This window comes from Panthera uncia, unplaced genomic scaffold, assembly GCF_023721935.1.
Source record: "Panthera uncia isolate 11264 unplaced genomic scaffold, Puncia_PCG_1.0 HiC_scaffold_2333, whole genome shotgun sequence".
Taxonomy (NCBI): Eukaryota; Metazoa; Chordata; class Mammalia; order Carnivora; family Felidae; genus Panthera; species Panthera uncia.
Genome location: NW_026059057.1, coordinates 1 through 12,233, shown reverse-complemented (window position 1 = coordinate 12,233; position 12,233 = coordinate 1). Strand labels below are relative to the sequence as shown.

At 58.4% G+C, this 12,233-nt stretch overlaps 1 protein-coding gene across 1 annotated transcript; it reads right to left on the bottom strand.

Annotated features, from left to right (window-relative positions):
* Positions 1-2,033: 2,033 nt before the first annotated feature.
* FLYWCH2 (FLYWCH family member 2) lies at positions 2,034-11,367 on the bottom strand. Its single transcript, XM_049623852.1, has 3 exons — positions 10,834-11,367; positions 4,892-5,329; positions 2,034-3,235 (listed from the first exon to the last, which is right to left on the bottom strand). The coding sequence occupies exons 2-3, from the start codon at positions 5,220-5,222 to the stop codon at positions 3,132-3,134; spliced, it is 435 nt and encodes a 144-aa protein (XP_049479809.1). The 5' UTR covers positions 5,223-5,329; positions 10,834-11,367; the 3' UTR covers positions 2,034-3,131.
* Between the last annotated feature and the right edge of the window lie 866 nt (positions 11,368-12,233).

Here is a 12,233-nt window from a genome sequence, read left to right as displayed (position 1 = left end):
GCCGCCGAGCCGCGCGCGCCCCCTCCCGGCCGCCGGCCGCCTCAGCCTCGGGTGTGGGCGGGCTGGAACCTGCCCTCCGCCCGCCCGAGCGCTCAGAGGCTGCGCTCACAGGAGAGAAGCGGACGGTGCCGCTGCTGCTGTCGCTATTACTATTACCATTTTCTCGGTGACAGCCCCGGTGTCGGTCGGCCCGGACGCCTCTGAGCGGGGGCCCAAACAGGCCGTGGGGAGGACGATAGCTGCCGGTCCTCCCCGGGAGCAGCAATCTCCCTTTTAGAGCTTCGTCCCGGGAAAACCCGGGGCTACTTAAGGATTGTTGACAGGCTGGACGCGACTGGGCGGCACCGGCCCGGTGGGATAAAGGACGTCCCGTCGCTTGCGGTGGCGTGCTGCAGCCGGTAAGCCGGTGTGGGAGAGTTTGCAATATATCAAGAAAAAATGTGAACTGCATCATCCCAATTTTCTGAATACAAAAAATATTAGACATATCTCTCGATGGTGGAATTACTGAAGATACTTGTAATATTTCCTCATAATCAGTATGTATTTAATCACCATGAATTATCTTTTTTTTCCCCGCTTGGCGCCCCCCCCCCACTTATTTTTTTAAGGAAATGTATAGTCATATTCTTCAGTCTTGATCCTCATTATAATTAATGCCCACCCGTCCGGAGCGCAGAGACCGAGAGTTGGTATCGGTGTGTGACCCCTGAGGATTTCCCGGTCTAACACTCGAGGGAACGACTCTTTTCACAGCAACGTAAGGATTCTCCTCCTGGTAGGTGGCGCTGTCCTTCCCAGGTGGGACAGCCTGTCACTGAGCCAGTCTCAGCCTCCTGCCCGCACTCCCCATTTCCCCTGTGTCTCCTCTCCCCCAGGCGGTGGTGGAGAGCGCTGGGACAGTGCACAGTTTGGACACTTCCAGCCCGTTCCCCTCATGGTGACTGTGGGCTTTATACGACGATGCTGGCCTGCTGGCCGTGTCCCTCCTCTGCATAAATCCTTCCCCTGCCCCCGGCTCCCGATGAGGAGCCTGGAATCCTCCCTGTGGCCTTCGGGTCCTCAGATCCTGAGCCACTGCCCACCATTCCCACCTGGCTGGCCTTCTTGCCCTGCTCCGTCCTGGCCCGCTGGCTCCCTCCATGGGGCTTCCTCAGGCTTCCCTCCCTGAGCAGTGTGGGCTCGCGCCCCTGTCATATCCCCCCCCCCCCCGCCCCCCGTCACATCCGAGGGGCACCGGGCCTACTCCTGGTCCGGCCTCAGCCCCAGTTTTCACGGACTCATTGTCAGGGAGTTCTGAGTTTCCCGTCAAACTCAGGGAGGCCCAGAGTGTGACCCGTTCACCACTGGATCCCAGGGCCGGACATTAAGGTCCTCAAGAAGTGAAGGGTCAAGAAAGTGGCAGGAGGGAGAAGCAAGGGGAGAAGGTCAGGGGGCGGGAACAGGACGGGGAGAGGGTGAAGCTGGTGTTGCCCATGCTGCTCCTGTGCGAATTTGAAAGGTTTCAAAGTAAATACTCGAAGACGACCTTGACAGGGCTGGACCGGGTGTGTGGGCTCCCGGCTGGGCTGGGCGGTGGCTTCCCACCCGTGGGACCAACTACCCTGCCCACAGATGACCGGCACCCAGCACGACGGGCCACAAGGGGGAGGCGCACTCAGGAGTCCACCAGGCCCCACTCACCGGGGACCCCTTAGCACCTGGCCCTGCCCGCGACGTCCAAGGCAGTGGCAGGAGGGCTGACGGGGACACACCAGCGCCCGGGGAGTGGATGCCTACCGGCAACCCTGCCCGGTGCAGGGCCGGGTCCGTCCTCTCTGTCGTCCGGGTGGGTACAGCGGCGGAGCAGACTAAGCCACACCTTGCCTGCCCCCTCTCCTCACACCCCCTGCCCGCCCTGCTTCCCAGATGCTACTCCCGCCCCCCCCCCCAACGCCTCTGGTGTCCTTGTGACCTCACACACCCAGGGGATGACGCGTAACCTCAGAAAAGAAAAACCGTGGTGAGGAACGGAGATCTATTTAGACACAGAGCCAAGACAAAGGAACTTTAAAAACGACGCTTCCAGAACATGAATGTTACAAACAACCAGCTGTAAAAGGAGGGGAGCGAAATGGAGGTGCGCAAGGGGACTCGCGGAGTAACTCACTTTTCCTCGGAGGGGTCTGCAGACCCAGGTTACGTTTGGGAAAATGAGGTTTAAAAACATAAGGCCTCTAGACTCAACTCTTTAGAAATGATCTGTGTCCTTTTCCCAATGGCAGTTTTCAAAAAAATGACCACGTGTGGGGAAGCAACGCGAGGCCGAAGCCTTTCCTGTCGGGGGGGGGGGCCTCCGGGGAACCCTGACTTCTGCTTGCAGGGGGGTACCCGTACGTTCCTTCACTTCCTCCTCCAGGGGGTGCGGCACCCAAGGTGCCGGGGGAGGGGCTGAGGTCCCCGGGAATCTGAGCTCCGAAACACCCAGAAGGAACACAATGCGGCCGTCATACTCTTCTGTCGGGGTCCCCCCCCACCATCCCCCAGGCCCACCCCTTCCTCAGCAGAACCCTGGGTAGCCATGAACACAGGTCCCCCATGCGGGGTGGAGGAAAGCTGTCAGTCCGTGTGGCTCCCTGGAAGAGGCTAGCCTCCTGATGGTCCAGGAGCAGGCTGAGGCCTTCTGGGAACAAGTCCTGGAGGGACGGTCAGGAAGGGGCTGGATGGGCTTCCCTGGGGCTCAGAGCAGGGGGTCCCACTGCTCCCTTTCAGGCCAAGAGCAGCAGGAAGGAGAACGCTCAAAGACCCCACCTAGTCATTGGTGGTTCCCCAGGCTGAGGGGCCAGGGGGTCTGGGAGACTGCCCAGGCCAGGCAGCCCCTGGGGAAGGACCAGGTGAGGGCTGGTGGGGTCCCAGTTGAGTCTCAAAGGACCCGAAATCATGGAGGGTTTTAAAACCTGTCCATAATGGGACCTGGCTTATAGCTTCTTTTATTCTTTTTGGGTTTCTTTCTGCTTACAAAAGTAATGTATGCTTGATTTGAAAAAAATTACATGGTGTTTGAGAATGAAAATCAGTTGGCAACTGGGTCCCAGGCAGAGGTCACAGCCAAGTTCACTGACCCAGTAAGGGCGCACCCGCGCTTGTCAGGGTTACAGGACCGTGCCGGGCACGATGGCGTCTGCGGTGGACTCCTCCCCGGCCACCTCCGTGCTGGGGGCAGGTTGCCCTGCCAACCTTCCAGCTTCTTTTCCATCTAGAAGACATAGAGTGAGTCAGGCTGGTGTCACAGGATAAGGGAGGGGACAACCCAGAGCCTGAATCTCTCAGCCCAGCCAGGGGATGTTCTGGAGGTGCCACTGGCTGACTTACAGAAATCATTGCTGATTCCAGAGACATGCTCCCCAAGGCCACCAGCCCAGGGCCACAAAGGCCCTTAGAGTCATTTCCAGGGAACTTCGGGCCAAATCAGGGCTGAGCTCCAGGAACCCACTACTGTCCCCACCGCCCAGCCTGGGATGGGCTAAGAGCTGGAGAAGTCTGTGGCCCAGGTGTAGAAAACACAGGGTGGCAGGTTGAGGGGGTTGTTCACTGTCCAAGAGTGTCTGCCTAGGGGAGCCTGAGACATAGCCCTTGCTCTGCTATCCAGCCCTCCATCTGAGGAAGGGTGGCTTTGTTCTAACTGTCACCAAGGGGCCGTGTGGGCTGGGGACCACATGGTCCCAGAGCCCAGGCAGATCTGAGGAGTGGGCAGGGGTCTCATATGGGTGTAAGGGACCACCCAGCTCAGTGACAGGCTCTGAGCCAGATTCTCCCTGCTCATCCTCTGCAGTGACCAGCTTGTGGCCTCAAGATTTAGCTCCCTAAGCCCTGCCTCTTCACAGGTCATGGGGATGGCACTCTCCACCCCCTGGAGAGCAGATAGACATGGGGGGGCCCTTGGGGCAGGACTGGCTGGTGGAAACACGCAAGGGTGAGCTGGACACGCCACAGAGGGGCCTCCAAGCTCCGGGGGGTGGGGTCCCCTAACTCCTGAGTTCAGCTTCCGTCCAGCAGGCGATGCGAGCTGAGGTGTCCCTTGGGTCCCCTGAAACTCCAGGCCTGTTGCGGGGGATGCCCCTGTCACAGGTGCACTGGCATCTCAGCTCCAGGGGAAGCAGTGGGGTCCCTCCCCTATGCATTTGGGCCACTCATTCCTAAATTTCCATCAGTGAGTGGGGTTCCCTGCACTGCCCAGCTAGCCAGGAGCCTCCTCCCCTTCCCAGGGCTGGCTGACAGGCCAAAGACCTGGGTGTGCTCCGGGGCAGGGGGTGGCACCTGTTCATAGGCAGCAAGTGGAGGCCAGCCACTGTGGCTCATCCCCGTCTTCTCCGGACACAGCAGACCACCCTCCAGTTGGCCCCGGCTCATCTCTTCCCCAGCCACTGGGCAACCCTTCCCTTGAGCGTCTCTCAGGATTCCACGCTCAGAGAAGACACCCACGTTCCAGGGTCACCTGTACTAAGCTGGGTGGGCGGTGGGGGTTCTGCCCGGGGCCTCAAATAGACTCTGGCACAGAAACGTGTGCCCCCAGCCCCCCAGACACAAACACCTAAGAGCAGATATGGACAGAAATAGGCCCACGACACAGACACACAAGGACGCACACAAACATACCCGGAGGGACACACAAATTTACCCTCCCAGGCAAATCCACACATACGCAGAACCTTAGACAAGCACAACGTGCATGGACGTCCACATACATGCAAGATTCACACAGAGACATGGACAGGACACACACAGATGCACAGAAACGTGCACGCTCTCCAGAGCCAGCCACGCCCAGCTGTCCCCCAGGCTCCCAGGTGGTCAGGGGACTTCCGGCCCCGGGGAGGTCTTGCTCACTCTGAGCTCGGGACCAGGGCCTCACCTGTGTCCAGCTTGCTGCGTTTCTGCTCAGGCTCCTGGGGGGGCGCCTCAATGGCCCTCTGAGCCTCAGGATGGATCTTGAGGAGGGCTTTAGCGAGAGTGGCGGGGCCCGGCACCCCCAGGGACATGATGCAGTGGACTCCTTTGCGCTTGGCCCCTGCCACCTTGGCACTGTCCTTAGAGGCTGTCAGCAGGACCAGTTTGGAGAACTTCCTGGGCTTCCTGGGGGCCGCGGGGACGACATCGGTCCCTGGCTCAGAGGACTCGGGGGACGGCTCCTGGCCAGCCTTCACACTCTCACCCTCCTGCTCGCTGGGCTCGGGAAGGGGCATCCTGGGACGATGGTCGGTCCCCCAGGCCACACTCAGGCCCCAGCAGACGGATTTCTCCTCTTCCTCCTCCTCCCGGGTAGGGAACCTGGCAGTCCAGGGGCTCCGTCCTAAGGAAGGAGGCAAAATCCATCAGTGGAGGCACCCCTGGGCCGGGGGCTCAGGAAAATGGATCTGGGGTGGAGGTCAAGGCAGACGGGGCTGCCTCGGGGCCCCCGGGGCTGAAAAGCTGGGGAGGGGCCCGCACGGAGCTGGAGAACCTGGGCCTCTTCCTCTCTTGGGCAGCCTTGGGTCTGTCACCTCGCCTACCCAAACTCCACTTTCCCATCTGAAAAATGTGCCAAATGCAGGGCTCTCGGGGCCTGTCGGGACCCCTGAGGCACAGAGTACCGTGAGCTCGTACGAACAGAGGCCCGTGGGTGCTGAGCAGGCTGTGATGTGGTTTCACGGGTGTCCCCATTTCACTTGGCCCCGTGTTATGAAAGTCGATCATTCTTATTGACCCGATTTACAGATGAGGACACTGAGGCATTCCAGGACGGCCAACACGGCCATGACGTGCAGAGCCGGGAGTCTGGTCGAGGCGGATCCGGAGCCCGTCCCCACACAGTACCTGCTGTGCCTCAGCCAGGGTAACATCCCGGCCTTCCTGAGCACCAAGCATCGGAGGCCAGCACTTGGGACATGGGCTCGGGTCACAGACCCTCTCAGAATGCCTGGTGGCCCTCATCCTGACACTGTGTCCCAGGGATCCGTCCCCCATCCCGGGCGGGAGGCCCTGGACCACCCGGCACTCAGGAGATGCCAGGGCCCCAGGAGGGCAGCGACCTTGCGCCTGAGCCGGTGGTGGTGCTGCCTCAGTTGTAGGGGGGACAGGGCTGCAGAGGCGTCTGCGGAATCCACAGTCACTGAGGGCTCCCCAGACTCCGGCTGGAGAAGCAGAAAAGACGTATCACAGGGGCCGACAGCAGGGCAGGGCTGGCCTGGAAACAGGGCCCCGGGGCATCAGCTCAGGTGCAGTGGCCGTTTTGTCTGATGGGGCGACCGCGTGGGCAGATGGCGGGGTCTTTCTCCATTTACAGTGTTAGCACAGAAAGAAGACCGCATCCTTAGCAGACATCTCACCTCCCCATCTCAGGACCCAGGCGATGGCAAGGATCACAGACAGCTCCCTGCCCACGCCCCTGGCCCGCCCTGTTTATCCCACCAGGGTTGCAGTTCTGTTTCCTGGGACCCCTCCCAATACATATGACCCGACGGCGCCAGGGCCAGTATTCCAAAGTGTCCCAAGACCCCATCCATGAGAGGAGTCAGAGGTGTGATGCCAAAGAGGGGTTGGGGTGCCTTGCTCCCTACAAGTTCCATCCCGGTCCCTCAGGGCAATCTGCCTGGTAACGGGTCACCTGACCACAGGCACCCCTGGGATCAGTGTCTGCTTCTCCCTCCTGCCCCCGGTTCAGCCCTGGGATGTGCCAGCCTCCGCTCCTCCAGTGCAGTCCTGCCCCTGCCCTGCCCCTGCCCTGCCCGTGCTGTCCCACAGGGTGACACGGCAGTCCTGGAGGAACGTGGGGACCGGCTTCAGAAAGGGCACCACCAACGCCTCCCCTGGGAGGGCAGCTCTGGCAGAGAAAGGTCGCGGGGGAAGCCCCGCCACAGGAGCTCCTGTCCCCACACACTGATTGGTTTCAGGGCGCGTCCCTCTGGAGCCAGCCCACCTCTGTGGTTCGCCGGCTCTCCCTGGTGTGCAGTTGAAACCCCACAGGGGTGGACCCCTTCCTCACAGCATATACAAAAATTAACCCTAAAATACTCTTAAAAAAAAAAAAAAGGATAGAAGGGGCACCTGGGTGGCTCAGTACGTTGAGCATCTGACTTCTTGATTTCTTGATTTCTCAGGTCATGATCTCACAGTTCATGGGATTGAGCCCGGAGTCAGGCTCTGTGCTGTCTGCATGGGATCCTCTCTCTCCCTCTCTCTGTCCCTCCCTTGCTCTCTCTCTCTCTCTCAAAATAAACAAATAAACTTAAAAAAAAATACAACAAACAGATAAAATGGACTTCATCAAAATGTAAAACTTTCGTGCCTTACAGGACGCCATCAAGGAAGTTGGACGACCACCCAGAGAGGGGGAAAGAATTGTTGCAAATCACATCTCTGCTGAAGGAACTGTATCCAGAATTTACAAAGAACTCTTACAACTCAGTAGCAAAAAGGCAAATAACCCAATTTAAAGATGGGCAAAGGCTCTGAATAAGCCTTTCTCCAAAGAAGAGAGGCAAATGGCGAGTAAGCCTGTGAGATGCTCGGCGTCACTGGTCAGGAGGGAAACACGGAACGAATCCACCACGGGATACTCCTTTCCACCACTAGGATGGAAAAAATAGAAGGCACACACACAAAGCAGGCCATGACACGTGTGGGTGAGCAGGGGGAGAAACCGGGAGCCCCCTCCACCGCTGGCGGGGACGCCACCAGCAGAGCCAGGTGGGCATTCTGGCACCTCCTCCAAAGGTTAAGCACAGAGTTCCCACGTGACCTGGGAACTCTGGGAGTTCCACGAGAAGGAAGTACGTGCCCGAGGGAAGTGGAGACAAATGTCCGCATAAAAACTCGTACTGAACGTTCACAGCAGTGTTATTCATACGCATCAAGAAGTGGAAACAAACACCCATCAACAGATGAATGGAGAAATAAAACATGGCATCTGCATACAAAGGATATTATTTGTCAATTTACAAAACGTGTTACGGGGGCGCCTGGGTGGCTCAGTCGGTTAAGCGGCCGACTTCGGCTCAGGTCACGATCTCGCGGTTCATGAGTTCAAGCCCCAGGTCGGGCTCTGTGCTGACAGCTCAGAACCTGGAGCCTGTTTCAGATTCTGTGTCTCCCTCTCTCTCTGACCCTCCCTCGTTCATGCTCTGTCTCTCTCTGTCTCAAAAATAAATAAACGTTAAAAAAAAATTTTTTTTAAAGTTTAAAAAAAACAAAAATGAATTTTAAAAAATGTAAAAAAAAAAAAAAAAAAAAGAGTGGGATGCTTAACAGACTGAGCCATCCAGGCCCCCCAAGCATCTGACTCTTGATCTCAGCGCAGGTCTTCTGTTTTTTGGGGTTTTTTTTGTTTATTTATTTATTTATTTTTATTTTTTTTTTTTAACATTTATTTATTTCTGAGACAGAGAGAGAGCATGAACAGGGGAGGGTCAGAGAAAGAGGGAGACACAGAAACTGAAACAGGCTCCAGGCTCTGAGCTGTCAGCACAGAGCCGGATGCGGGGCACGAACCCACGGACCGCGAGATCATGACCTGAGCCGAAGTCGGACGCTCAACCGACCGAGCCACCCAGGCGCCCCAATGTTTATTTATTTTTTAGAGAGACAGGCTGTGAGCAGGGTAGGGGCAGCGAGAGAGGGAAACAGAGAATCTGAAGCAGGTTCCACACTGCCAGCAGAGAGCCCAGTGCGGGGCTCAACGTCACAAACTGTGAGATCATGACCTGAGTCAAAGTCGGTCGCTCAACCGACTGAGCCACCCAGGTGCCCCCCAGCTCAGGTCTTGATCTCAAGGTCATGAGTTCAAGCCCTGCATTGGGCTCCATGTGGGGAGCCTAAGTAAAAAATTTTAAATGAATTTAAATTAAAAAATAAAATAAAATAAAATGACCTCGCGACTAGAAAATCTATAGAGTAGAAAAATCCATCCACGGACACAGATGTGTGGTGGGCTAGGGGTGGGAAGGAGGACAGTGAGAGAATGAGGAGGCGTTGTTTGCTGGTGGGGATGGTCTCTGGGGTGATGGAAATGTTCTAAAATGGACTGTGGCCATGGTTAAACAACTTTCTGAATACACTAAAAGCCACTGAATTGTACACTATGAGCGAGTGAACTGCATCGTATATGAACGATCTCCTAAAAATGTTATCTATTAGGAAAAAGGGAAATTAAGTCTACAACCAGCAGTGCCCCAGCTTCACTATACCTAAGAAGCGCCTGGGGTTCTTGTGACAAACCCACAGTCCTGGATCCCAACCCCCACTCAAGGGGGCTGGAGGGGGGCCCGAGAATCTACACTTTTTACCAGTACCCCATTTGTCTTTCATACTTGGAGAGACATGGACCACAAAGGTGCCACGGGCCTTTCACTTCAGAAGTCTGTAATTTCTAGTTCATAGGTTGAACTGGTGTTCAGTGTCTCCATGAACAGGGGTGGTCATGTCCTGCCGGCTGGATCGGCCTCTTTTCTGGAGTCATCCTTAACCTTCTAGCAATTTCTTTTCTCGATGTGGAGGGAAGACTAGAGCGGCAGCTATTTTAAGCCTAACATATATTTTTTGAAAGTTAAATTTCACTCCATGAAAGTTCACTGAAGCAACAGCATTTTTAAAAGTGAAGCAGAAATGAGTTAAAAAAGAGCAAAGGACTTAATAGTTCACTCACTTTACACCCTCCAAGTCTGAAATCTGGTGGTTTGATATTGTCATTGGCCTCCAGTCACTCGCTCATCCTAACCCGCTGTCATGACATTGGTCTGCACGAGGAGACCCAGAACCCATGTCAGACTTCTGACCTCCGAACAGTAAGACTGTTACAAAGCTGTGTTGTTTAAAGCCACTAGATCTGTTGTAATTTGTTACGAAAGCAATAGGTAACCAATACAAGGTCCAATCCCTTGTTCCCGAGGTTCTGAAAGGCACCAGACGAACACTGCCCAGCAACTGATGGGGGCTCAACCAGGACTCAATAGAATTACCTCCACGCGTGTGGGAGAAAAATACCATCAACCTCGGACAAATCCCTTCCCGCTCCGGGCTGCTTTCACCTGTGCGCTGGGAATAGTGGCAAATTTAGCAGAGGTTCTAAAGAGCAGGTAGGCAAGGCTAAGCTGTTTTCAAAAGTCCGGGTGATGCTGACCGCTTGCACCCTGGGGCTCATGGGGGACTGCGATTGGGTGCTGGTAGCATGAAGGGCCCACATGGGTGTGCAAGTACACATCCTGACAGGGAGATTTCCAAGGCAGCAGCGATCCAAAAAGACCGAGGACTGCTACCGTGGATACACAGGGAAGGGCTTCCCCATGGTGGCAATTTCAGGCAATGACGCCTCCTCCCCCTAATCGCCATGGCTCGGAATCTTACTTTTACTTCTCCTTACACACTGTAATTTGTCGTCAGACCTGTCTCTGCTGCACCCAAATAGCCCCTCCTCCCCTCCCCTCCCATTATTACAACCACCCCCTCTCTGAGCCCCGCGGGGTGTCTACCCCCCCCTCAATATGTCACAACTCCAACTCCAATAGAGTGGGACAAGACTGAGGATGGCTGCGGGGGCGGGGGGTGGGCAGTACTGGGTGTGGTCAAGGAAAAGCAGACCAACGTAAGGATCCTTGACTTGGGGTGTCAGGGCTCATTCCGGGGTCGGGTGGGTTGGGGGGGAAGGAGGACCAGGAAAAAAAGAGGCGAGTCTGGGGTGAAGGACAGGAGGCGGCCTGAGCACCGGGACGCAGAACCAGGGGATCCCCGCTCCCAGCAGCAGCAGCCCTGGGGACCCCCGGGAGGGGCCCGGCCACGCGTGGGACCCGGGACCCTCCCCAGCCCACTGGGGCCCGTCCTCACCGGGCACCGGTCGGGCGGCGGCGGCAGCGGAGACCTCCCTCTCCGACGAAGGAGCCGCGGCAGGTCCTGCAGCCTCCTGCTTGGGGCCCCCGCCTCGGTTCGGACCGTCACCTCAAGCTGGGGTCACGGAGCGAGCATGCGCAGCAGGGCCGGGCGGGGGCAATCCTTGGGCGAATTTCACTGCTCCGGGTCTTTGCCTCGCGGAGCCGAACTGGAGGCCTGACCAATCGGCGCGGGGAGGGGCGGGGCTACGACTCGCGAAGGGGACGGGGCCAGCCCGGGATTGGGCGACAGCGCCCGGGGGCGGAGCGCCGGCGGTCCTAAGGCCTAGAATCAAGCTCTGGGCGGGGCTCTCCCAGCACCAGAGTGTGGGTTTAACTGAGACCCCAGGACATCCCCCGGGGTCTGAAGCCCGCTAGCGGCGGAAGAAACCAGAGCTTTCGTTTAAAGGCCTCGTTCGCGCCTGACACTTGCCTGAGCGACCCGAGGCTGTTCTCTACGCTCACTGAAACCACTGGCTCAGCTCAACCCTGCTTCCTCGACGAGGCAGCATCCTCACCGCCGGCCCCTCCTCCCCCGCCCACCGGCCCCTCCTCCCTCTCCCCTTGACCCCTCCCTCCTGCACGGGCCGCTCTCCCGGACCCACGGACCCCTCCTCCCTCGCCCCTCCGTCCATCCGTCGCCCCCTCCCGCACCCGCCCTTACCTCGCCCGCCGGCCCCTCCTCCCTTGCCCCTCAATCCCTCCCCACCGCACCCGCCCCTCCCTCGCTCACCGACTCCTCCTCCCTCGCCCACCAGCCCCTCCTCCCTGCTTCTCCCGCCCCTCCTCCCTCGCCCCTCCGTCACTGCTTCGCCCACTGGTCTCCCCCTTACCTTTCGGTCCAGCCGCCCGACCCAGCCCACAGCCCCTGGACGCTTGTCCTTCTCCGAGCACCCTGTGCGGTGGGGTCCCGGATCACAGCGGGGAGCTGCGGGCCGGGGCGCTGCTTTCCAAGACACTTGGCGAGTGACGGCCGGAGCGGCCCCAGTCCCCTCACCTGGCCCAGGCGCGGGGACGCCCCCGCCTCCACTCCCGCACGGCGTCCCGGGCCCTCGGCTCACCGCGACCCTCCCCAGCCCCGCGGAGACCCCTCCGTCCGCCCGCTCTCCTTCGCCGGGCCGCAGCCCCCGTCTTCCGGCCGCGCGGCCTCAGCCTTTGCAGAGGGAAGACGCTGCTCCTCTCTAGAAAACCCCACGCGGCGCTGACACCCGCTCCCCTGCGCCTCCCTCCCGTTGCTCTAAAGCTGCTGCTGGAAGTGGTCCCCTCCCCCCACTCCCGGCTCCCGGCAGGTGCAGGTGCAGGTCGCGTGGGGCCCGCCCGTCCTCCGCCTCCCTGCCCCTCTCCGCGCGCTCCCCTCCC